Source organism: Orbicella franksi, chromosome 7, assembly GCF_964199315.1.
Source record: "Orbicella franksi chromosome 7, jaOrbFran1.1, whole genome shotgun sequence".
Classification (NCBI taxonomy): Eukaryota; Metazoa; Cnidaria; class Anthozoa; order Scleractinia; family Merulinidae; genus Orbicella; species Orbicella franksi.
In genome coordinates, this window is record NC_138151.1 from 4,190,736 (window position 1) to 4,215,797 (window position 25,062).

General features: G+C 41.5%; 1 protein-coding gene across 1 annotated transcript in view; it reads left to right on the top strand.

Annotated features, from left to right (window-relative positions):
* The first annotated feature begins 3,620 nt into the window (after positions 1–3,620).
* Positions 3,621–25,062, top strand: part of LOC145492788 (uncharacterized) — a 35,976-nt gene continuing 14,534 nt past the window's right edge. Inside the window, exons 1-20 of the mRNA XM_081472171.1 lie at positions 3,621–3,666; positions 5,250–5,868; positions 6,805–7,101; positions 8,308–8,440; positions 8,519–8,639; positions 9,553–9,657; positions 10,176–10,363; positions 10,827–10,982; positions 11,408–13,670; positions 14,026–15,537; positions 16,596–16,743; positions 17,477–17,610; positions 17,727–17,955; positions 18,419–18,809; positions 19,929–20,219; positions 21,331–22,127; positions 23,034–23,148; positions 23,692–23,798; positions 24,225–24,445; positions 24,631–24,825. Of these exons, the coding sequence (XP_081328297.1) occupies positions 5,276–5,868; positions 6,805–7,101; positions 8,308–8,440; positions 8,519–8,639; positions 9,553–9,657; positions 10,176–10,363; positions 10,827–10,982; positions 11,408–13,670; positions 14,026–15,537; positions 16,596–16,743; positions 17,477–17,610; positions 17,727–17,955; positions 18,419–18,809; positions 19,929–20,219; positions 21,331–22,127; positions 23,034–23,148; positions 23,692–23,798; positions 24,225–24,445; positions 24,631–24,825 (7,996 nt within the window). The 5' untranslated portion in view covers positions 3,621–3,666; positions 5,250–5,275. The remainder of the gene's footprint in view (positions 3,667–5,249; positions 5,869–6,804; positions 7,102–8,307; positions 8,441–8,518; positions 8,640–9,552; positions 9,658–10,175; positions 10,364–10,826; positions 10,983–11,407; positions 13,671–14,025; positions 15,538–16,595; positions 16,744–17,476; positions 17,611–17,726; positions 17,956–18,418; positions 18,810–19,928; positions 20,220–21,330; positions 22,128–23,033; positions 23,149–23,691; positions 23,799–24,224; positions 24,446–24,630; positions 24,826–25,062) is intronic.

The window sequence follows — 25,062 nt, forward strand, 5'->3', positions numbered from 1 at the left end:
GGAATAACTACAGAGTTTGCGGGGTTTATTCCCCGGAGCCTCGTGCTGAGGTCTATTGTTTTAGCCTGAATTTTAATATATCGAAATTGGTCTATTGGGCGACACGAAGTCTTACTACCAATTAATCCTAAAAATTAGAATTTCCAAAAAAGAAAAATAGCCATGTAAGTAAGGGAAAATTTGCATTGAAAGACTGACAACGGAGGCGTAAATTCTTACTGTCCCTCTGAAATTGAGATTGGTCGATTTAAACTACAACTTTGAATGTGATTGGCTCATTGAACTGTCCGATAACAACTTGGCAAGTGAATTAGGGGAAAATGGGAGTTTTTTAAACCAATCACAGTCGAGGAAATTGTAAATTTGATGATTAAAGTAATAATAACAAAAATGTTATTAATAATATCATTATTATTGCTTAATATTATTATCATTATTATTGCTTATTAAGTGTTCAAATACTTTATCAGCTGCAATGTGTTGTATTATCTGTGTATAAAAGATATGTCCAGAATTGAATTACATAGGTGGTGTATAGAGTCTATTTCGTCCGGAATTCTGCAAGGGTTTCCTTCAAGTCATTATACTGATTATACATCAGATCAACCTTAGAAATATTGTTTTACGGATCCTACTGACCACTTATGCTGTACAAGGTTGTTGTGACTTTTAGTCTGTGGAAGAAATCTTAACGTGTTAATTCAAATGAAAGCTATTGAAAAGCACTTTCACGTAGTTCTCCTTGCTTCGTGTTAACTTGGTATCCATTTTACTACATCATGCTCATGTTTTTAACTTTTACTGATGCAGCTCTGCGCTTATTATTCAATGATTTTGTTTGAAAGACTTCAACCAATTTCATTTTGAGACACAAGCAGTGTTTGCACGCATTGACGGCCTACTTTTTCCCTTGGCAGTTGCTCCGCCACAAATCGTGAGCTTGTCACCAACAGGAGAGGTTCTACCGGACACTCGACAATGGATCATAACTTTTGACAAGCAGGTAAATAAATTAAAATAATGCAGATTAACGGGATTGCTCAGGGATCATTTACTTAGCACTGTCGTATGCATGGCGATTGTTGTTGTTGTTGTTGTTGTTTTAAATTATTTCGATTTTCCCCCTTACTCCTCTTGCACACCTAACTAGGCTGGGTTTACAGCCATTACCCGTGATGAGAAAACACAAAGGCTGGAAAAAGCTCTTAAAGATGTCAAATAGTCAGTGTTATCACAAAAGTCAGCTGGTTTCGACGGTGCTTTGCCCTCTAAAACACAAGGAAAAAAGGGCCAAGCCCAAAACGCCGGTGGTCATCTGACAGTTGGACACTTCTAACAGACAAAGACAGTTTATTTTACTTGGACAACACCCTTAGCTATGGTAACGGTGCGTCCCATGGACTTGATAAACAGAGTCTACAGGACGCACCAGCTAGTTTACAGGTGCGCCAAGAAAACAAAATAACAAAGTAAAAATGTATGTGCAATTAGTTATAAATATTAAACTGAACTATCTAAGAATATATAACTACCATAAAATATCTAAGAATGTATAAGAATATAAAAATGTATATAAATTGTACAGATAAAAACTATGCATAAGCGAGATAAGAAAAAGCAAAATAATGTTAAAATAAGTTTACATATGGCAGCTGAAGTCCACGTCACCTAGTCATTTTTGAAAGCGTTATAGTTTGCCGAGGATCTAATTAAGTCCGGGAGACTGTTCCATAATTTGGGTCCAAACTTAGAGCAGAGTTAGAGCAGATTTTTTCTATCTCACACTATTTACAGTTCGTGCGCCCTACACGAAGCAGTTACATCCGGATTCATCGTTCGGATGGCAAGGTTCTGTTCAGCGTGGATGTTGCCATCACAGCCGCTGTGTTGTATCCGGTTGGGAGTCTGGGGAGGACGATTGAGTTCACGACTTCAGTGGGATTCATCGAGAAAGAGATGTACTATGTAACAATGGACCCAGGTAAATAGGAAACTTTTATGAAACCTACAGGCGAAGCAATATTACTCCGGTTGTCAACGCCCCTTTATTACATAACAAGGGTATTGAACACCACAAAGACTAATCTTCCAATGGCTTTTAAATTATTGTACCGGCCACCAACTTGTGAAATTGCTATGCAAGTGTAGGCTGGCGCGAACGATACAGAACAAGAAACGGGTACGAACGATAAACTACAAATTAAGAGTGAACAAAACTAAATAACTCTACTGTTAGCTTGTAAAATACAAGGGGAGCTTTAAAATCTCTCGCCTTCATTTGTGATTTCTTTTAAATTCTGTTCGTACTTATTTTTACATTTTGCCATTTTTTAGCTAACAAACCATCGTAGAATACTACAAAATGGTGCCATTTACACCTGCGTACCAATTCGTCCTTCTCTTGTAGGTGTTGCTAAAGGTGTTAGTCACTGTGGAGCAGAGTCACCATCAATCAGAGACCCAAACACATGGAGCATTAAAATAAGTAAGGATCTCCTTTGCAACATGTCACCCTTAACTGCCAGCAAATATAACCTTTTAGTTTGTATCATCCGCCTCATTGGATTAGCCGATTAGACCCACGAAGCGAGGAGTATAAGACGAGAGGCTCATCAGACTAGTCTCTTAATCCGCTCTATCTTAACTTCTTCTCCCATGCGAAAAAATTTGCAAACTGTTAACTTTTTTTACTATTGACTCTTGACTCTTGGATAATTCCTGCGCTGGCCAGAAACATTATAGCATTACATTAAAGGGATAGAAAGCAAGAATTATTTTAACTGTGCCAACACTCTCGTTAACGGTTATTGTTCACGGTTAACGTTATTATTAGGTATTAAATCAGCAAATATTTTGCTATTTTTCAGAGGATGTCACCCCGCCCGTGTTAAGCTTTGTGAATGCCCCATCACGCTCCGGCGGTGACGTTGAAATCACGTGGACAGCAAACGAGAACGTCACGGCTCAGTGCACATTACAAACTCCTTCCCAGATCACTAGTCAACCGTGCAATATGTCGTGGACTGGAACCAATCTGACTGAAGGCTACTACAGCATTTATGTTCAGGTTACAGATTTGGCGGGAAACACAGCGCCTCCGGTCAGGCACTCGTGGTTTGTCGGTACGTCATTATAAGTAATGTACTAGTGACTTCAATCATACAATCCGTGTAATTGCTAGGAGCTTTCGGTTAGTTAAGTTTACAAGGACTAGAAAAGCTGATCATGTTATTTTGCTCGTAAGTTGAGTTACATATAAATTCGACTTAGCGCTCGGATTGATTATTGAATCAAGAAAGAAAGAACCAATCAGAACGCTCGCATTTGCTTAAAGACTACCTAGCCATATAATACGAGTACTTATTTTCTTGTGTTTTAAATCTGTTTTATTTTTTTCAGACCGCACACCACCCCAAGTTATCATCACGTCCAAACCTGCTTCGCTAAGCAATCAAGGGTCGTTCACGTTTCGCTTTTACTGTCAAGACACCTGCTCGCTTGAATGTACGGTAGAACTACAAGGCAATATTCCTGTTTATTCAAAATGCAACACCAAACGTTACACGAAGAGTAATCTGCAAAACGGAAAGGCCTACGTGTTCGGAGTACGGGGCACGGATGATGTGGGTAACCAAGGCAACCCTGTGACGTATACGTGGAAAGTTGGTAAGCAAAGACTCTTGGTTTACCAAACGTTATTACATTTTTCGTAACAACGACGAAATCGAATTTTCTCAAGACATAACTGAGAGTAGTTTTCTGATTAATTTCAGTTCATTAGTACTAAAATTCCTTCCCTATGAGATGTAATGTAATGCAATTTTCTATTTATCGTGCCAACTCCCCTTAGCTAAAAAAAAGCTACTTCACAGGAAGCCCACTCTTAAAATAACATAAATAATCATTAATTAATAAACAACAAACGTCACTTTACATCATTTGTTACGCCTTAATTTTGGCGCGAAATAACATGGCAAAGTTTGGCGAGAAATTATTTCCTAATTTCACTCGTCACCATTTGATTACCCATGCTAATTTAGTTTTCACGAACTAACTCCCCCTTTAGAGGACACACAGCATTTATCATCAAGTCTCTGCGAGCCAGTAGGCGCATAAGGTCGACACGTTCTCTGACCAACACTCGCTGTTCCGTGCTGCCGCCTTGGCTACATTCCAACTCTTCCACCCCGCCTTGTTTCTCTTCCTCTCAACATTCCTTCTCCAAGTGGTCTTTTGTCTCCCTCTCGCCCTTCGTCCTTCTGGTGCCCAGCCCAATGCCGTAAAACAGTCGTTCTCACCCTCTCTTTCTGAGTACGTGTCCTAACCAGTTCCACCTTCTTCGTCGTATCTCGTAGCTTATTCCATTGATCTCTGCTATCTCAACCACTCTCTTGTTTGTCATTATTTGCTGCCATCTGATCTTCATTATCCGTCTCAGGTATTGGCATTGGAAACTATTCAGTTTTCGTTCGGCAGCCTTTGTGATCTTACACGTTTAACAGCCATATAGCAGGACCGGTCAAACTAAATTCTTGAATGGGCGTACCTTGGTTCTCCTTCCTATTCCTCTGGTTGCCCACACCTTCCCTAGTCTCTGGAATGCACTGCGAGCCTTCTGCAGTCGGTTCATAATATCTTTACTGCCCCCACCCTCCTTATCTACAATAGCTCCTAGGTATGGAAACTCCTCAACGTCTTCTACTTCCCAACCATTCACCACGATGCTCTCCCTATTGTTAGCATACTCAGTCCTTAGTGTCTTGCACTTTCTCGCATTGAGTTTAAGGCCTGCTCTGGCTGCTTCTTCTGTCAGTCTCCCAGTCTTCTCGTGCAAGTCATTAAACTTGGATGACAGCAGGGCGATGTCATCTACGAAGTCAAGGTCCTCCAACACTGTTGTGATCCCTCTTCTCTTGTCTGCTGTTGCCTTCCTCATGATCCAATCCGGGGCCAGTAGGAACAAGAATCCTGACATCCCACATCCCTGCTTTACTCCCACACAGCGATAGATTGCGATAATTTGCGTGAATTTTGTGAATTACTTCGAATCATCTACCTTGCTGAAGTAACAGAGTGAAGAACTCTCAAACAAGCACTTTTCGTGATCTTGCAGTTCACAGTGCAAACAAACTCAGTTGTTGTATTTCATTTGGTCCTGTCCTGTTTTAAAAGTTGCGATCTGAGTGCATACTTTAACCTAAATTTGCTGAGACCCGTTGAAATAATTTTTCTATCACATTCATAAATAGATTTACAGCCTCCAACCATCTCCAACATGGCGACACGGCGTGTGGACTGCAGATCAGATCTAAGTCCATCAGCTCTAGGAACACCTTCAGTCAGCGACAACGAAGGAGCAAATATAACATTAACCCACCAAGATGTTCCAGGAGTCGGTTGCAGCTTTCAGCGAAAGTGGATCGCGAAAGACCAAGCGGGCAACAGCGCGTCTAGGATCCAGGTCATCAATCTAAATAACCCCAGTCCCCCGACCGTGAGTTATCATGCGAATGCAACCATTGCATGTGGAAGCTTTGAGGAACAACAGCAAGACATGCGCGATGCAATCAACGTCACTCACCCGTGCGATCGACCAATTACGATAACGCACGTCGATTCCGTGCCCACTATCCTCTGCGCTACTAGTTTCACGAGAACATGGACAATTGCTGACGACTGTGGGAGACAGGTGTCCGTTCACCAGAAAATCCGAATTTTAGCGCTTCAATTGCCGGACTATCCCAAGAATGGACAAGTTAATGTAGCGCTGAGAGAGTCTCTTCGGTGGCCGCAGTATCCAGGCTCTGTTCGATACAATGTCTATCTTTGGCGGTACGGCTCAACAAAGCCATCATCACCGACTGCCTGGTATGTTTGATTTATTAGTATATAACTCAAAGGACCCTAGTCAGCCTCCGTTATTTTCGATGCCATCGAAATGATTGATATTGCATGTTTATTGCTTTACTGTAAATTGTGTTCCTGAAACTTATGTTTAATTTTTTTTAGTAGTTTCGCCGCGATTTCCTTCGTTTCGACATACTACGAATAAACTATAATAGCCAAACTCTCGCATGTAAATAAAAACAAAGGTGCGGCTGACTAGGGCCCTTTAAGCATACTCGTCAGTTTCAGCCACGGACATGCACCTACTGGTAGTTTATCATGTTTATGTTCTCAGTCTTTTACAAGTTTTCTTTCCCACCAATAAGCTAGAAAGCTCTGATTTTAGCTTTGACGCTTTTGAATTAAATGTTGACAATGGGCGCCAAAAACAAAAGGAAATTCGACTGCGGTTCCCCTCCGTCTATAAAATAAACGTCTATCCTTAAGCTAAGACTGTTGATAGATATTTGATAATTGCAGTTTAGCCCAGTTCTCTTTGGCTTATAAACATGACAAAATATTTGTAATCATGCCAGGCGTTTATAATCAACCTTTAAATATACACTTCGGTTGGTTTACACAATTATGTTTAACGTTTGACTCAGGAAAATGCTTTCGGCACTTGGAGACAGGACCTTGCTTCCACACTGAAGAACCGCCTACCCAGTTAAATCAGCCACCTAAGTCATTGCCAGTTTTTAAAGGAAATTTTAAGATGGAGCTTTTTAGGCGTGCCTTTTTTAATTACCTTATAATCTTTATGTTTTAGTTTCTATTTTTTTTCAGTGGGACTCTCGTACGTGTATTTCATACACATTATCATTTTCACTTTTTATGTCTATCTTATCCTTGTAAAACGTAATTGATCAACATTTTTTGAATTTTCTTTTGGAATTATTTATAAATTATTATTTTCAGGACTTATTATCGAAGATACTCTCCCTACTCCGGCTACCCAGCGGATACCCGGATGCTATGGAGAATTGAATACGTGCTCAGCTCAGGAGTATTAATACCCAGTCCCATCTGGGGATTCCAAACCCGGGCCTTCCCGGATTTTAAAGTGGAGAAGGTTCTGGTACCACCAAACGCTTTCTCTGGTCTAGCGTTCGAAGTGTCGTGGACCGTTAGGAATATTGGCAAGGTGGGAAATGCATTGGTCACGTGGTACGACTCAGTGTATATAGGAAAAAGCACAGATTTCCGCTCCGCAAGGTTTGTTTGGAAAACTGAACTTATCGTTTTTAATTGTAGCAATGTTTATTGTTAAAATACGTTAAATGTTGAATGCTCGTGGTGGTCGTAGACTGCAAAACAGTCGTTTTTGGACGTTTTCGAAAGGCGCGAAGCGCCGTAAGCGAGATCCTTTCGTGTGAAGCGCGCGAGCCTCACACGCCCGTAGTAGTTTTAGCGTCTCTCCCCATTCTCCCTCGCAGTTTTTACATTCGTTTCAGACCTTTCGTTCGAATATTGACCGTCGCCCGCATTCGTAAAAAATACGACTGTTTTGCAGTCTATAGTGGTCGATGCACTTAGCTAAACTAGCTAGTTCTCAGACACTCCTTTTAAACTGAAAGAAAGAGATATTTCGAATAAACATCTACCGAGAAAAAACTCCAGCTTAGTGGTCAGAACGTGACTTGAACCCGCGAACTCCGGATTTCAAGTCCGGCGCCCTAACCACTCGGCCACACTGCCTCAATTACAAAGGGCAGGCCTGAAAACTTAAGGCTTCTATCGGTGGATAGTTAACGAGACCATAAGCATCAATGCCAAGAGTGAGCAGTCTGATTTTGTTATCGTCTAACCCAGTTAGGCCTGGCTCACACTAGCGACATAATGCCACGAACGATATAACGACATAATGGCATAAACGACATAATCGCTTTTGTCGGTAATGTGAACATCGACATAGAGACATAAGGAAAAGATCAGACCTTTTCCTTATGTCGTTGCGTTCATGCTGTTATGTTGTTGTTATGCCATTATGTGAGGATGTTCACACTGCAGACATAACGATATAACGTCCTTGTTATATCGTTGTGTTTATGTCGTTGTGTCGCTAGTATGAACTAGGCCTATTACTGATCTCTAAAACAGAAAATATCAATGAACACTATTTCTTCTGAGTTCTTTTTATACATTTAGGTCGTAGCGGATGAAAAACCGCTTGCGCTTCCAATTTGAACTATTATTATTTTGTATCTTGTTCAACAAATATAACGTGGTTAATGCTTCACGATAATCGTGATATTCCCCTAACCGAGTTATCCTCAAACACAAATTCAAAATGACTGGTGATTGTTGCGTTTTCAAGTTTCTCCGGCATAGTGTGGGCTGGGCCTTGCATATCATTTTGGTGGAAAAAAGAACATGATGTGTGTTTTCCTATCAGTAACTAAACCTGTTTATTTTTATCAGGTTCGCAACATCTGTGCCACACAGAGAGATTCTCTTTCAAAATGATGGCTATACTGCTAAGGGAAGAGTTCACCTTCGAGTAAACGAGTTCGGCGTGTTTTATGTTTTCGTAGACATTGACAGATACAACAGGGTAAGTGTTTATTAAAATCCTCCTCATTTTCGTGAAACTATCAAAGAGGAATGCGTCAATGTTTTCGTTGGTTTGCAGATAAGTGATATCGACCGTTCTAATGATATGCTGTTAGCTGACAGTCCGGTTCAAGTGTCCCTCACCCCGCCTCCGAATCTCAAAATCGAGAAGATTGTGTTTCCGAGTCCGTCTTTCTCAGGTGAGGAACTAAATTTAATGGCAGTAGCCCTCCCGCTGATCCGTCGTTGCAAATCTGGGACATCATGGGATAAATAAGTTAGGGAGGCTGAAAAAAAGTGCTTTCTTTGACACCTACCAAATGCGCATATATTATGTATCAAGAAAAGCAAACGAGACCTGAAAACTACCCCACGTCCATACAAGACCAGAAAAGGTTCACGTTACAGTTCAATCCCAGCGAAATACCCCTCACAGCAAAACGCTTGCTGTCCTCCCCCCCCCCCCGCCCCCCACTCAATAAAAAGAAACCGACCGATAATAAGAGATAGGAGTGTGACAAAACTCGAAAAACTCCTTTACCACATCTATTTTTCGAGATAATAGAACGGGGTCCTGGTAAAGGAAAGTCTGCGTAAGTGGCCCATACAGCCGGAGCTTATCTCCGGTTTCTGTATTATGAAGCGACTGAGAGTTTTTCTACTCCCCGTAGATGGGATGCTAGTCCATCGCAGGGTTACCCCCTGTATTAAATTCGCCGGTACCCATTTCCACATCTGGGTGGAGAGAGGCACTTACCCAAGGACACCCGGCCAGGACTCGAACCCAGACCGCTCTGGAATCGAGTGCGCTAACTATGAAGCCACAGCTCAAGGGTCTCTTGATCTTGGTTTCCCACGAAATGTCTTGTTTCTGCAGATAGAAAATGCAAAATAGAGGGCAAAAGTGGGATCTCAGTCTTTGTTGTAACAAAGAATGGTCTTAGCTCGGGTATCATTGGGTATTGAAAAGGGTTCGTGTGAAAACTCCCACAAGAGCTGTTTCTAAAAATAGACAGATAGGAAAAGGGTTGACTCGCAGGGTTAGTATAGGAGATGGAGGCTCCGTGTAATGGGCTCCTGTGTAAATTTATCTCGTATTTTGCTTTCCCAAAGGCAAATCGATCAACATAGCCTGGACCGTAAAGAACTATGGGATGGGTGTGACTGCGCATGGTTCGTGGTACGACAGAGTGTACCTGTCCAAGGATGACAAGCGAGGTTGGTATCCACCTGACGATATCTACATTACAAGTGAATATATGAAACATCATATATTTGAACTGCGGAGAACGATATGAAGACATGATTGACCATCGCAGTGCGATGATCAATCATGTCTTCATATCTACGTTTAAGTTAATAAAACATTTCGAATACCGTTTTTCTAAATAATCACTAACCTTGTCAACCATAAGCTCACGATCTCACCTGTTACATTTCTGAACTGTAGATTGAAATAAAAACATTTCCAAATCTCGGGATTATTCACCGTTCCCAATACCACTTGATTGACAAGCCTTGGAAAGAAAAAAGCGTAAACCGGACTTTTATTGGAAACTAACTTATTAGAGCCCTCTGTAAGATCAACAATTACAATGACTATAGATATAACTGTTTCCGAATATCGGTATTTTGTCATTTTGTTGATGTCGTTGATCTGCAAATCTAGAAAAAGACCCGTTTTCAGACTTGAGAGATCTAGAACAAACTAACAAATCTTGTTTTCATTTGGTTAGACTGGTCTGACTGGCGTCTCGCTACGTTTTACCATCATGGCCTGCTGGCAGTTGGTGCAAGCTACACCCGAATGCAACCCGTTACGTTACCTAACGCAATCTTCGGTAATTTCTCCATCTTGGTAATGACAGATATTTATAATGATGTCTACGAGCATAATGACGAGGACGACAATCTCAAAGCCCAGGTAATTTCATTATCAACGTTTGAAGTTTTCCCCCGTCTAGCGCAGTCCGCTTTCTGTTCCTTTAGATATAAACTGAGGATGTAGTTAGCGTTAACACAAATGCTCCCTCAAAGTGAAAAACTAGCAGGAGGTCTTTTGGAGTGGAGTTGTGTAATGTCTCGAACAGCTACGTACCGAATGTTAATCGCACTTTACATATGATAACCCAGCCTGCCTGCCTGCCTGCCTGCCTGCCTGACTGCCTGACTGTCTGGCTGCCTGGCTGCCTACTTGCTTGCTTCCTTACTTGCTTGTTTGCTTGTTTACTTACTTTCTTACTTCGCTGAACCTGACATAAACGGCCACTTCATTAGAAAGGATTATTGTACCAACTATGTGCTGACTCACCTTTTTAAAATCAGAGCTGAGCTCGAAAACGCAAGGCAAGGAATCTTCTGTTTTTCTTTTTTTTTTTTGTTCACAGGAGTTGAAAATTTCGTTAAGCCCTCCCCCGGATCTTGTGGTGAGTTCAATCACAACTCTGAAGAGTTACTACACGGGAGACACCATGAAAGTTCAGTTTATTGTCTCAAACGAAGGACTCGGAGAACCGTTTCATTATTGGTGGAGAGACCGCGTGGTGAGTAAGGAATATGATGGAGTCTTTGACTCGAAAAACTGGTCGAAATTACTTATAACAAAAAACCCTTCAAGTAGTATTTAACAATTAGACTTTGAGTCCAAGATTTCTATCGCGTGATAGTTGACGAGGGCTCACCCGAGTTAATTATCACGCGTAGCAAAATCTAATTGTTTTAGTATAAATCTACTAGTCGTTCAAAAATTGATCTCAATCCTCTTCATGCACGCTTCGAAAACTCAAATTAGCAACCGTCATTTTGTTAACAACCGCACACTTCTAGGCTACTCACTATCTATAACAGAATAGATAGTGAGTAGCGTGGCCAATCAGAGAACGGCATTCGTGATAGAACGCTAGTAGATTTATACTAATCAGATTTATCGACTAACGTCTCACTTTTTAAAATCTTTTTTTTTGTCCAGACCATTACTCACATTCAATCGATGAACACGGAAGTTCTCGGCAGACCCGGTTTTTCCGGATTGTTTCCTCCGTCGTCGACGTATACAAGGACTGTGTATCACGTGATACCTGCTAGCTGGCCCACTGGGAAATACAACATCACTGTTTACACAGACTATTACGACGACGTGTTTGAGTTTATCTTTAATGATAATAACGAGAAAACAGTGCAGGTAATTGTCACGCAATGGCTGCCCGATCTCACCGTGACGCATGTCAACGTTTCTGCCACCGCTGACACTGTGCAGACGTACGTTAGGGTCTCTTTTTCGGTAGAGAACGTTGGAGCAGGAGATACAATAGAAGCGCCTTGGTATGACACAGTTTATCTCTCATCGCAGGTTAATTTTATACAAAGGGATGCACTGTGGTTGGGAGATTTCCCTCACAGGGTCAACCTGGCTTCAGGGAAAGAGTATAATATGGATACTGGACCGATCAGAGTCAGCAGGGATGTGTTTGGGGAGCGGTTCGTTCACGTTATAACAAACGTGTATGGAACAGTCTCTGAGCAAAACGTAAAGAGCAACACCAGAGCTTCTGGAAATGTGACTCTCCCACTAGTTCAACCGGATTTGGTCGTGATAAACTTCACTCTGGAGTCTACAAAGGAGCCCTTGATTAGCGATTCCCAAGTGTTGTTGAACTGGACAGTTGAAAATCACGGGACAGGAAGCACTCTACTCAAATCCTGGCACGACACGGTTCATCTATCAAGTTCCCCAACTATTGAAAACAACTCGACCAAGTTGACTAAAGTTTTTTTCGATAGACAATCACTAGGTCCGGGAAGGAGGTACAACCACGTTTCACTTGTCAAGTTACCGTTAAACATTACTGGAACAAACTTCCTCGTTTTAAAAGTCAACGAAGGCGGCTCTCTGGTTGAAATGGACGCAAAGACAAACAACTTAGCATGGAAGCGCGTAAAAATTCTGCCTGCACCCTTGCCAGACTTAGCTGTCGTCGATACATCTTTTGTTTTTGAAGAAGAACGTCGTTTTCTGACAGTGTATTGGTCTGTAGCAAACACTGGCAGCTGGATGCGTAAGAGTGCCTCTTGGCTGGATAGAGTGATTATCTCGCGGTCAAGAGGCGTCATCGATGGCAAAGATGCGCGCGTTTTAGCATCTGAACGCGTGACTGCTAAATTAGATGAGCAACAAGAGTATGGACTATCCGTGGCGTTACAGATTGATAACAGCATCAGAGGAAAGTTTTACGTGCATGCGGTTACAAACGCAAATAAGAACTTGTCTGAAGTTCCAGGCGTTTTAAATAACGTCCGCGTGGCAAGGCAAATTCTTTCTGTTCCACCTCCCCTTGCGGCTAGGTTGATCTTGACTATTATTTCAAGTTTTCCGTCTCAGATCACTTCAGGAACTCCTTTCCCTATCGCGTTTCGTGTGCAGAACGTGGGGTTTGTAACAACGAAGAAAACCTCGTGGACTGATGCGCTTTATGTTTATAGAAGGAAGGGCGCAAACAGAACAGAGGTCATGGAGCAAGGGACAAAGTTAAAAGAGTTTCCTCACATTGGCACATTAGGAGCTCAATCGTTTTACGAAGTAAGATCAAATGTCTCCATTCCACGTTGGTTTGATTATTCAGCTTTCATCTACGGCTTTGCAGATATCCACAGTCCCTATACACCACCAGACATAGATGAGGGTAACAATGTCACACAGCCTAATGTCACACAACCGAATGTCACGCAACCTAATGTCACACAACCCAACGTCACACAACCCACAGTGACGCCGACAGCACCAACCGGCATTATTATTACCGAAGGTCTCTTACCAGATCTGCAAGGATCGCTGGGAAGCACAAAGGTGGAAACCCGTGGTGGCCAGCCATTAAATGTGACTTTCAACGTAACAAACGCAGGAGAATTCTCTGCACAGGGCGCGTGGTACAATGCCTTGTACCTCAGTCAAGACCTGCTGATTGATCCATTTGACCTGCGACTTGCCACTGTTAGAGCAACTTATCTTTCCGTCAACAAAACGTTGTCGTTGAGCGCCGAGGTTTTCATTCCGTTTGACACTCTTGATTCGGAGTATTACCTGCTATTGTTGGTGGACAGTAAAAATACTATCTGGGAAAGTGACGAACAGAACAACGAGGCTTCCCTGCTAATAAAAATCAACAAGACATTCAGTAGCGACTTAGCTGTTTTATCTGTTTCCTCGTCCAGTGGTCAGTTCTATTATGGTGAAGGTAAGCTTTTGAGTAATTTAAGGCTAACAATGTCCCGGGAGAGACTCCTATGTGAAAAGGTCGGCGATGCTCCTCGTCTCGCTTAGGAGTGTCAATCAAGGATTTTGATCTCACATAGAGTGTTCAGTTCGAAAGCCACTATTTGTAGCCGTCAAAGTATCTTTTAGAGTGAACTCGAAGAAACAACAATAATAAAAAACACACTGTCGTGTCGGTATATTCCTCGTTATAGTCTTCCACGCAGATGCTCTTTGGGCCGGCTCGTCACACAATCTTTCCCGAGTGCGTGACGAGCCACCTGAAACGTCTACGTGCGAGGCTAACCTCGACATTACCTTACACAATTTTTTTTCAGATGTCACCGTGAGCTGGAAGATCAGAAACAATGGAAGCCAACCGGCCGAGGGTTATAAATGCGATACCGTTTACTTGTCACAAGACGAGTTATGGCAGATAGAAGACGTGAGAATTGGGAAACCGATGTGTTCTTACGTCATCCTGAATCCTTACAACGGAGGCGCTAACAAAGACACTGCTTACTCTATAACAAGCGAACTACCGCTGACAAGCTTAGGAGAGTATCGCAGTCTTGTGAAAACCCGAAGCAACATTCTAGACCAAAATCACCAAAACAACATTGCTGTCGGACCGAAAAACTTAAACGTTTCATTTCCAAGACTTCCGTTAGATGGCTGTACGAACGTTACCTTAAAGTCGGGCGAAGACTCGTCATACATTGTTGACAACGTCCCGGATGAAAAGACGCTCATTGTTACCATAAATAGCAACATTACTGATGCATTCCATGAATTGTTCGTGAGGCACTCCAAACCGGCAACCGCTTACCAATATGACGGCGGATCAAAATTTGCTTTTACAGCTGACCAAGAGGTAGTAATACCTGAAACGATTGCAGGGGAATACTATGTTCTGATGAGAAAATACGATACTCCTTCGTCCGCCCAGACTAACAAAGCGTCTCAGCTGTGTGTGCGCATTGCAAAGTTTGAAATCAGTCGTGTATTTCCTAGTCAAGTAGCTCCACTGGGAAACGCCACCCTGCGCTTTGAAGGAACTTTGTTTGGGCAAAAGCTAGAAGCTTTTCTTGTGAACGCTTCCGCTGAAGAAGATTTCATCAGAGCAGAACAAGTCTATCGACTGAGTTCTACTGAAGTGTACGCTACTTTCATCACGACAAATCTGACCATTGGTACAACTTTCCACGTGAAACTTGTCAACGCAGAATCAAAAGAAGAGGCGTTATTGGAACGTTCTTTGGTGGTAACGCGCGGTGAACCTGGACGGTTAGAAACGCATGTTGACTTTCCAGAAGTGTTGCTAGTGGATTCGCCCGGGGTGATAACATTGTCGTATGAAAATGTCGGCGACACTGATATTTTATGTCCCTTGTTATCACTTAGGGTCAGTGGAGGACAGACAAAGTTCCGCCCTGTTCAAAAGGATAGACAAGCGGCTCAATTGTCTTCCGCTGTTACGTTTTTAGCTCAACCGCTTCAAGGCCCAGGTGGTATTTTACCTCCAAAGGCTTACGGGGAAATAGTATTTGATACCGAGTCAGGTGGAAGCGAAGAAGCGCAAGCGACATACAGAGTTCAGATGTTGTTTGGAGGCGATGAACCGCACGCTTATATAGACAGCAGCAAAGACTTGAAGCCGGAGTTTCTGAGCGATGAGCTGTGGTCTCCAATATGGAACAACTTCCTGGTGTCTGTTGGTAAGTCGGCGTCATCGTTCCAGCGCAGGATGTCAGCGGTCAGCACCTTGCTGAGCATGTCAGGAAGAAGAGTCAACTTGCTGACTGATCTTGTTCAGTTCCAGCTTGATATGGCCAATGGCAAGCTGAGCGGTAGGTTTCCCGTTATTTTATATGCTTCAAAGGAAACGAGTTTTCAAAAGCGATAGTATTTGAAATGAAACAAAATAACCTTTTCAAACTAACTGTAAGTTTGTGTAGTTTTCTTAACTTATTTTTCAGGGAGATGAATTGCACGACCCGTCTATCCCAGTCGAATTGGAATTTGGAGTGCTGGTTTTTGTGTAGGGAGGAAAACCGTAGAACCCGGGGAAAACCCAGGGAGCAAGGCGAGAACCAACAACAAACTCAACCCACATGTGGCACCGGGCCGGAATCAAACCCGGGCCACATTGGTGGAAGGCGAGCGCTCTCACCACTACGCCATTCCTGCTCCCCAAAACAGCACTTTCGCTCATTAACGTCAAGTTTACGTTCAGAACCACTCGTGTATTTTATATTCCATTTTTGCACGCTTAACGCTTTTAACGAGGGGACGCTATATCAAAACATTTTAGTATAGTACCAGTGAAATGTAAGTTGACAGTTACTCGGGAATAGACCGACTCGACACGATCCTAGATTCTCGTAACTCGAAAACTTCGAGTGTCGAGCTTCGACTGAGTGGAGTCGTTCGAGTCGCGAATCAAGAAGACAAAGAAACTAAGAACTTATCTACTTATTTATTGTTCGTTGCTATTGTTCTGTATGCGAGAAACTAACCGTTTCCTCGAAAAAAAAATTGCTCGAATGTCTCGAAACTCGAAACTCAAAACGCGAAACGCGCAGCTCGAAACAGTCGAAACTAGAGCCTAGATTCTCGAAAGCATCGAGGATCGAGAAGCGACGGAGGATCGCGCATTGAGGATTGAGGATCGAGGATCGAGGATCGAGGATCGAGGATCGAGGATCGAGGATCGAGGATCGAGGATCGAGGATCGAGGATCGCGGATCGTGGATCGAGGATCGAGGATCGTGGATCGAGGATCGAGTCCAGACTGTCAGTTTGCATTTGGCCGGTACTGTATATTTGGCTTCTCTTTTGAGGTGCTTGCCCTGTTATTTGCAATGGATGTATGTATTTTACTCTAAACTGATGTTTTACGTTTAAGGTGACCCACTATTAGCGCAAGATGACTTAAACGACCAATCCACATTAGATGGTACATTGCCTTTGGTCTTACAAAGAACGTACAGCGCTCTTCTTTCCAAACGAAGGGACAAGGGCGTTTTTGGAATTGGCTGGATGGCATCATGGTGGTAAGAAAACTGCAAAATAACTTTAAGTCATCGAAACAAATCGTATCAATCAACACCGATTTTCTTTTTTAAAGAACAGTCAGTTTTGACAAAGCTTACTGAAAGGAAGTCAACAAAACTTACACTGATGTAAAAATTACTTCGCCCCAAGGGCAGCAATTCACCTATCTTGTATAGGAGTAAATTTAACCCTAATAAATTTAAACGTTTAATCAATTTAACGTTTTTTACACGCCCATTTCACAATCTGTGTTTTCTAATTTTCACATCAATATATTGTGAAATTACTATTCAACTCGAAATAAGCGCATGCGTGGTGAAAAGGCTGCAACAATTTGCCGCCGGCTGTTAGAGTATCTCAAAAAACTGACGAAGGAAATCTACTCACGAGTTGCTCTACAGGAGGCTTTTGATTATATTTCCAAAGGCGATTTCGCAATGAAGTCTTAAGCTCCAGCAGCTCAACTTATCTCTTGAAACATAAGACTTCGGTTTCAGAATCTATAAAGATGTGGAATACATATTCCAACATGGTACTGAGCGAATTTGAGGAGGTAGATTCATGCTCAATACATAATATATAATACCAAGAACCAACTTGGAGATTTAAATGTTATTTTATTTTATTTTTTCACGACGAATAACAATAATCAGGAGCATATTCGTTTCTTAATACTGTTCATGGTCATCTTTATCCTGATTGTGATTTCTTTTATCCACTCACTAAAACCAGGGAAGCTAAAGTAACGCTGATTACACCAGAAAGAATTAAAATTGTTCGTTTACGCGAGGAGCTAGTATTTGAGGCTGGTGCAACTGGGCTGTATATGTCACTGGATGGAAAGAAAGTCACTGTTAATGACACAGGTGCGACACGCTTGTTCATTGACTGTTGTTCGTTTTTAAAACTCAAATTATGACAAAAGGCTCTTTGAATTCACAAATGTCACACTAAAATGCCGTTCCTTCCAATTGGTTTCCAGAACTCCATTTCGCCGACTCTAGCGTCTCTACTGTGTTTATATTTGATTCCGTCATGAAACATCTAAAAAAGATCCAAAGAGGTAACGAGACGATCACCATTGAGTATGTGCAGAACAGATCTTCGACTTTCAAGCATTCGTCAGGACGAAAAATAACTGTGAAATACAACGACAAAGGACTCCTTCGCGAGGCTCGTTTAGATGATGGATCCGGTAACGAACAAAGATGGTGAGTTTGTTTTTTCCTCGCTTGAAATGTTCTTGTAATTGTTCTTATTCCAATATTTCCAAAGTCACTTTCTACAGTCATGTCTTTTTTAGGTTTCGGGTCTGTAGAGACAGTATCCTCCTATCTTACGAGATCCTCATACCGTACAAAATTTCGGGAAATTGGACATCAGTTTGCATAGCTTGTGAACAGGTTTTCTAGGAGAGGATGGGGCGAAGAGAAAGCCGGAAGAAATAAGACAGATAGGAGAGGAGAGAGAGGACGAGAGGGCGCCCTTACCCTCACCCCATTTTCCCTTGGCCACTTCACTCTCAGCCAGTCCCTTTCGGCCCCTCCAGCCGCGGTCAGACCCTTCCAGCCGGGGCCTGTTGACAGGCTACTGTCTGCACAAAGCCTGTTTCTTAACAATTCTCTACCTGGGGGGAGAATTAACGGTTTTATTGATCTCTGTTCTATTCTGCAGTTTTTACACTTATGATTGGAACACAGCAGCATTGCTGTCCGTGACCTTAGGCGAACAAACTACACGGTATACCTACAACTTTAACGGTGACCTGACAAGTATTACTTACCCTACTTCGACTACCGTCAAGTATTCCTGGAACCAGTATGGACTCCTGAGTAATATAACAGGTTATAACCGGGAAAACAAGTTTGTTCAAGGAATGTATTTCTCTTACGACTGGAATGGTAAGGTTACTATGTCCAGACTCCCACAAGGCGACTCGGCCGTGCTGGTGTTTAATGAAGACGCCAGAATGATGGACATAGCAGGCGGAGGTTTTAGCGGTATACGATTTGACAGTGTTAAAAATGATGACCAGGTTGTGCGAATCACAAAGCAAGGAGAACAGGTATTGAGATTTCTGATTGACTGTGATTTTATTACATAATGTCAGACAAGCTTATTTCACGCCTTCTCAAGCCTGTTAAGGCTAATTTGTATAAGATCTGAAAACAGCCGTAACTATTGAGCGATTTACCAAAACACCTTCAAACTTGACAGCAATATAAAAGCTAACCACCTAAACTCAATTCTGGTTTTAAGTATTGATTAGTTAGGTCACGTGAACCGTTATCGATGCTTGATTGAATTAAAAGAAAATTGAAAATGGGGTGGCGAGATGTCATATAACAGAGTATAAATTGTAATCATTATGGTAATTTTCTTGTTGTCCCTTGCATGGTTCTGGCAGGAAGGGTCGACAGTGATGTATCGTTTAAGAGATAAATAGTAAAACAAGTTACCTGACTTATTTTGTCCCTTAAAATCTTGTCAAGTAAATAACAAATTTGACCACGGATAGTTTTCTTGAAAAAAGGCAAAGAATAACTGATATATTATATTTCCCTTTAGTTATTCATTCTCACTCAATTTGAGGTTTTATTATTGTCAAGATTATGACGTCATTAGACACAAGACCACCAAAAAATGATTTCAAGCAATTTAAGGATGCTAAATTCCCTTTGATATGTACTTTTGGTCTTCCTGGGGAAAAAAATAACGTTTTTTCTATAGGAAAATGGTTTAAACTTCGTTGGGGGACCAAGGAGCAAGCCATGCCTTAAGATGCTTGAGTTAGGGTTAATTTGTCAATTTTACACTCCTAAGAAGTTTGTACATACACGTTATTTGATACCGCTGGTTAAAACTTAAGGTATCTGGAATAGCTGATGTGGACCTGCTATTACCAAAACAAAACAATAAATATATACAGACTTACAATTATAACATAACTTAGATAAAAAGAATTACAGGAATTCCATGGATAAAGCGGTGATGAAAATTAAGTTTAAAATTAAGAAAAAAAAAACGAAGAAACGAAATTTTGATCATACAATTCAGTAATATATATAAAAGCTATCTGAGCATGTTCCTTTCATAAAAGAAACTTCTGTACTACTATTTTGTTGCTATAGACGTTCTCAGAGCCCTTTTGTCAAGCTGTTATTTGTCATATTCAACTTTTCAGGTTGTAATGAAAAGACTGTTCAATGAAAAGACGAATACCATGTCTGTGGTGGACGCAAACGATCATAAAACAGATTTCCTACTACGGGAGAATTTTGACATTCTAAACACCACCGATCCTGATGGCCTTGTTTATCAGAACATTTACGATGACAAAGACAAAATGGTCAAGTTCAAATACCCTGATGGCGAGGCCGAACTCACTGATTATGATGGCTTCGGCAGGCTGGTAAAGTTTACTGGTAGAGCTGGCAAGGAAGTCAAGTTCGAGTATGATGAAAAAGACAGGATTGTAAGTTTGCGTTATGGTTATTAGTAAGAGAGATCTTATTAACCCCCTTCCCCCGGTTACTCCCTTATATGGGCTATGTAGGTATGTGCAGCCCCAAAGGGTATGATTTTTTAGCCGTTTTGGTCATAAATAGGGTATCGAATTTGGCCATTTTAGTCATAAATAGGGTGTCAAATTTCTGATCAGGTCATAAATAGGGTAGGAAAAATCACAGATTTTTGTCATAATTGGGGTAAGGATTTCAGGAAGCGGACCTCACACACCCACCCGATTTTTCTGGTAGAAGCCCCCGGGATTAAACCCAACCTGAAAACAACAGTTTTACAAGAAAGAAATCACAAAAGAGGTAGCAATAAACGAGCTTAAGGGACCAAAGGAAAGTAAAGACTGATCAATTGTGGAAGTCGGTTAGTCAGTCCTTATTACTTTTTCTCGGGGAACAATTAACAAGAAATTTTGGCTTCGTAGGCGACGGTGTGTGCATTTGGGTAGCAGTGTACACATTTATCAGGAAATGTTTGTTGTTTTTAAGTATTGTTAGTGGAAGATGGACAGATGGGATTACTGTATTATCGCTGAAAGCTGTCAAATTATCTTTTAGGATGCACTCCGCCAGCAGGCAGTGCCTGCGGTTTTGTATTATGTGTATGCGCGCGCACCTATCTGCTTCGTGTTTTGTTATCGGCGGCCATCTTGTCGTTCGGTCGTATTAAAGTCCTTGAAGTCCACTTCGTTGTGCCGTTCTCTTGCTTTTTAACACTGGCGCTCGAAGAAATAAGAAAAAAAGAACGGTCCTATTTCTGTTTTTAGGGTTTATTTATGCCTCTCTCTTGAGTCTGGTCTGCTAGCGCAGGCTCCTTTCCTGAACAGCGACTGGTAATCAAGCCTATTCCATTGTAGGTGGTATTTTTTAGGGGTCAAATAAAGCTTAAGCCACACCCAGTTTGGTCTCTGTTAGGAGTTTAATTCAAATTTTCCCTCGAGTATCCCCAGCCTTTTCCTATGGCAGTCTCCCCCCGGGCACTAGACATAAATTATACTCACTTATGCTTCGCTCATGATAAGCACTTCTTCGTACTGATGATAAACTTATCTTCATGCTGTTTCCTAGGTCAAAAAGGATGTCGATGGTCTTGGCTCTTCGTATTTCCTTCGTGATGACAACGGAAACATCATTCAAGCGACAAACGAAATCGGAGCAATAAACATTGTTTTCGACAGAGAAAAAAGACCTTCTGCTGTCACTTATCCAAATGGTCAGCGGCTCACTTACAAATTCAATGATTTCCAACGTCGTGTGGCTCTGAATGTCGCCGGGTTGAGCCTGGTATACACGTATGACCGGTTTTACCGGTTATCGGAAGTCGTGCGATTACACCCCAGCGGTAGAGTTGATGTCCTATTGAAGTTAGAGTACAACTCACGGGGAATGTTATCTAAACGGGTCCTTGGGAATGGAGCATATTCTGAGTACGTTTTAGATCGAACTAATTTCAAACTGTCGCGAATGGTAAATTATTTTCCAAATGGAAGCATTTCTTCCTATTTTGAATACAACTATGATAGAAAAGGACGTATCATTCAATTAAATACGACCTCAGGGAGCTGGTATTATAAGTATGATGCTGCTTCGCAGCTCATAGAATCGACAGATCCGCAGGGAAAGATTGTTCGTTACACTTACGACAAGAGAAAAAACAGATTATTCGTATCACAAGAGCCTGGCAACAAGACCTTGTACGCTACAAACGAAGTTAACCAGTACAGCTCGGCAGGAAATTATGATATCAAATATGACATGAATGGCAATATGGAAGAGAAGACGAACAGGGAAGTCCGGAACGATAGCGTCAAATTCAAGTTTAGTGCCGAGGATTTCTTGCTGCAGGCTGAAACTCCGAACAAAAGGTAAAAAATAAAACTGTCTTGACGAGACGCAATGGTTGAATTAATCCGTGTTACATTTGATTAATCCCTCTATGGCGGAGATGTTCTTGCTTTTTTATTTGTTTTTGAGAAAGATATCAGTTGGTGAAGATCTGACGGTACGCAAAAGACATCAAAGTAAATATTTCCTTCACTGACCTTCCGTAGAGAAGGAATTACAGTATTTGATATATGAAGCTCTTGCTGCCAATTTTTTGGCTAGTAACCTAATGTAGACTTTATATTACCCATTTTTACTTGTTTTCACTTGCTAAGAAGTCGAGCAGTTTTCACGTGAGTGTTGAAAAGTAATTGGTTTTGCATTACTACGCTACATGATTGCCCCAAAATCTCGCACCACTATTTCATCCAATCAGAGTTAAAACCAAAACTAATCGTGATTCGCTCGCACGCGTTTTCCCGCGCTCCGCGTCAATTACATGTATTTACTTCGAGTATTGATTGATTCATTGGATTATCTGTGTCCTTTGTGATTAGCTAGAGTGATTACTTAGTTTGGTTTTACGACACTCAACTGAAAACCGCTCTATCGTAGAAAGACACGTTAACTAATGGTTATTTCGTCGAAAGGTCTGGATTCGACCCTGGGCGGAGTTGGGAAGACATTTCACTCTCACAATGCCTCTCTCTACCCAGAAATATATAGGCACTGCGTGACAAAATGCTTAGGCAGGGCGTTACCGACGATGAAAAGCACCCCATTCAGGTGGCCGAAGTAGCAATCCTAAAATTTCCACAACGTGCTGTGAGGTATATGAACATGTGTAGCACACGATATACAGTATGTATAGCACACGAGATAGTTACGAACTAAGCGCCTTGATAAATTCATACTACCTGGCAATAAAATGGGATTTTCTCTTACAGATGTAACTTTGTTTACGATGGTTTGGGAAACTTGTACAAGAAGACATGCGGTCAGTCAGAAGTCCAGTACATCATCGATCCATTTGGGAATCCAGGAGCTGATGTTGTTGGTCAGGTAAAACATTTTCAGTGGTTCACTGTTAAACATGACAACAAAATAACCTCACGTGATAAAAAATGACTTAAACCACTCGGATCTCAGCGACAAAGGGGCATGTTAGCACAAAGGGGCATGTCGTTGCGACTTGTAGCAAGGACAAAATCGTGCACTCTTCACACACGAGGTGACATGTTGCAGCAGCACCTAGCGTTGTGCTAGTTGAAGATTAGTATACACGTGGACCTGTCGCCACAATGTGTCTGTTGCATTCTAGGTAGTCTTGTGTGAACAGTACATAATTTTGTCCTTACTACCTGTCCCTTAGTGTGAACAGACCTTTAGTGTTTGATTTTGAGTGTTTGTTCTGAGAATTCGGCTCTTGTTCAATTCAGTCAGTATTTGTTCCTCCGATGTAAGTAGGCTTAACTATCATATTGTACTGTAAGTAAGTATTGGGCTGAAATATTACCATTTTTCTCTTTTTATTTTGTTTAGTTTTTTCCTATGTATATTGTGTTTGAAAATTAATTAACAAAAAAAAAAATTTTCCTCCGGTAGATCTCTGGTGGAAATGTAACATACTTTGTCCACTGTGAAGAACTTGGTTTAGTTGCGTTGGTTGACAGGAATGGAAATTTGTTTTATTACGAGTTTGACGGTCTGGGGTAAGTTAAATATAGCTGACTCGTATGACTTAGTGATAAATATCTCTTCTACAAGGCTTAAAGAGTATGTTCCGACTAATATATTCTGTTTCAACACTGAGGCATGGCTAGGAACTTGCTATAGACTTGCTCTAGCGGGCGGTTTTGTGCAGGCCCGCAAATGATCCGTCTTAATCAGTCCTGACCAACCGAGTCCCCTGCCTGAACTTCTGCTTTCTGCCTCTTTGATATTTTTTTCCAACATTTTTTCCCATCATATTTAGGTTTCGTGTGATCTCCAAAAAATTACATATAGCGCAGTGACATTTGAATTGATGTTAACAGTTTAATGTTCGTTTGTCATTTTGAAAGAAGGTTCAAATATTAATAGCAAATGACCACGTCAAATATCCAGTTTTTTAACTAAGGTTTTTCTCTCCCGGCCAGATCTGTCGTAGGAGTACTGGGTCCCAGTGGTGATCGTGTCAATCGCTACAGTTATGACCCCTTTGGCAGAATGCTGGAATTTAACGAAGCGTTGCCACAGGATTTCACGTTTATTGGTCAATGGGGAGTGACTGCAGACCGTGAACTAAGGGATATTTACTGGATGAGATCCAGACACTATGATGCACAGCTTGGAAGATTTCTTAGCTTTGACCCTCTCGGTAAAAGCGCGTTCAAAAAGTATTATAAGCCCTCTGATTTTCAAAACAATTTAAATTCAGTTTTTTTACGTTCAGTGAACAGTCATGTAACGACGATTTTCAATACTGATAGAAAACAGAAAAAAGAAAACAGCAGCCTTGCTTATGACATGACAGTCATTACTCATTTTCCTCTTTGTTGTCAGGCTTTTCAGGGAAAAGCATCAATCTTTATTCATACGCAGCCAACAATCCCGTGATGCTCGAGGACCCCCGAGGGCGTTGTGTTTCCTTTGTTAACGTTGCTGGGGGTCCTCTGGGAGCTGTCCTTGGCGCAGGCACCAATGTCGCCGCTTACATCGCAAGTCAGAGAATAGCTAATCAAAAAATTACCTTTGGAGGTATGTAAGTTAAACATATAATCCATAAATTCTTCACTCTTCTTTCATCTGTGTAGTAGGGTGCTTGTAAATAATTTTTTGGTCTGTGTTTTAATAAGGAAAAAAAAAGATAGTTAACATTACACTATTGAAATGAAATAATAATAAAAAAAGAAAAGCTGTGTAGGTTTTGAAAAAAGCAACTGTTAACAATGGGGAAAAAGAGTTTATTTTTCCCAACAAGCAGCATAGGAAACG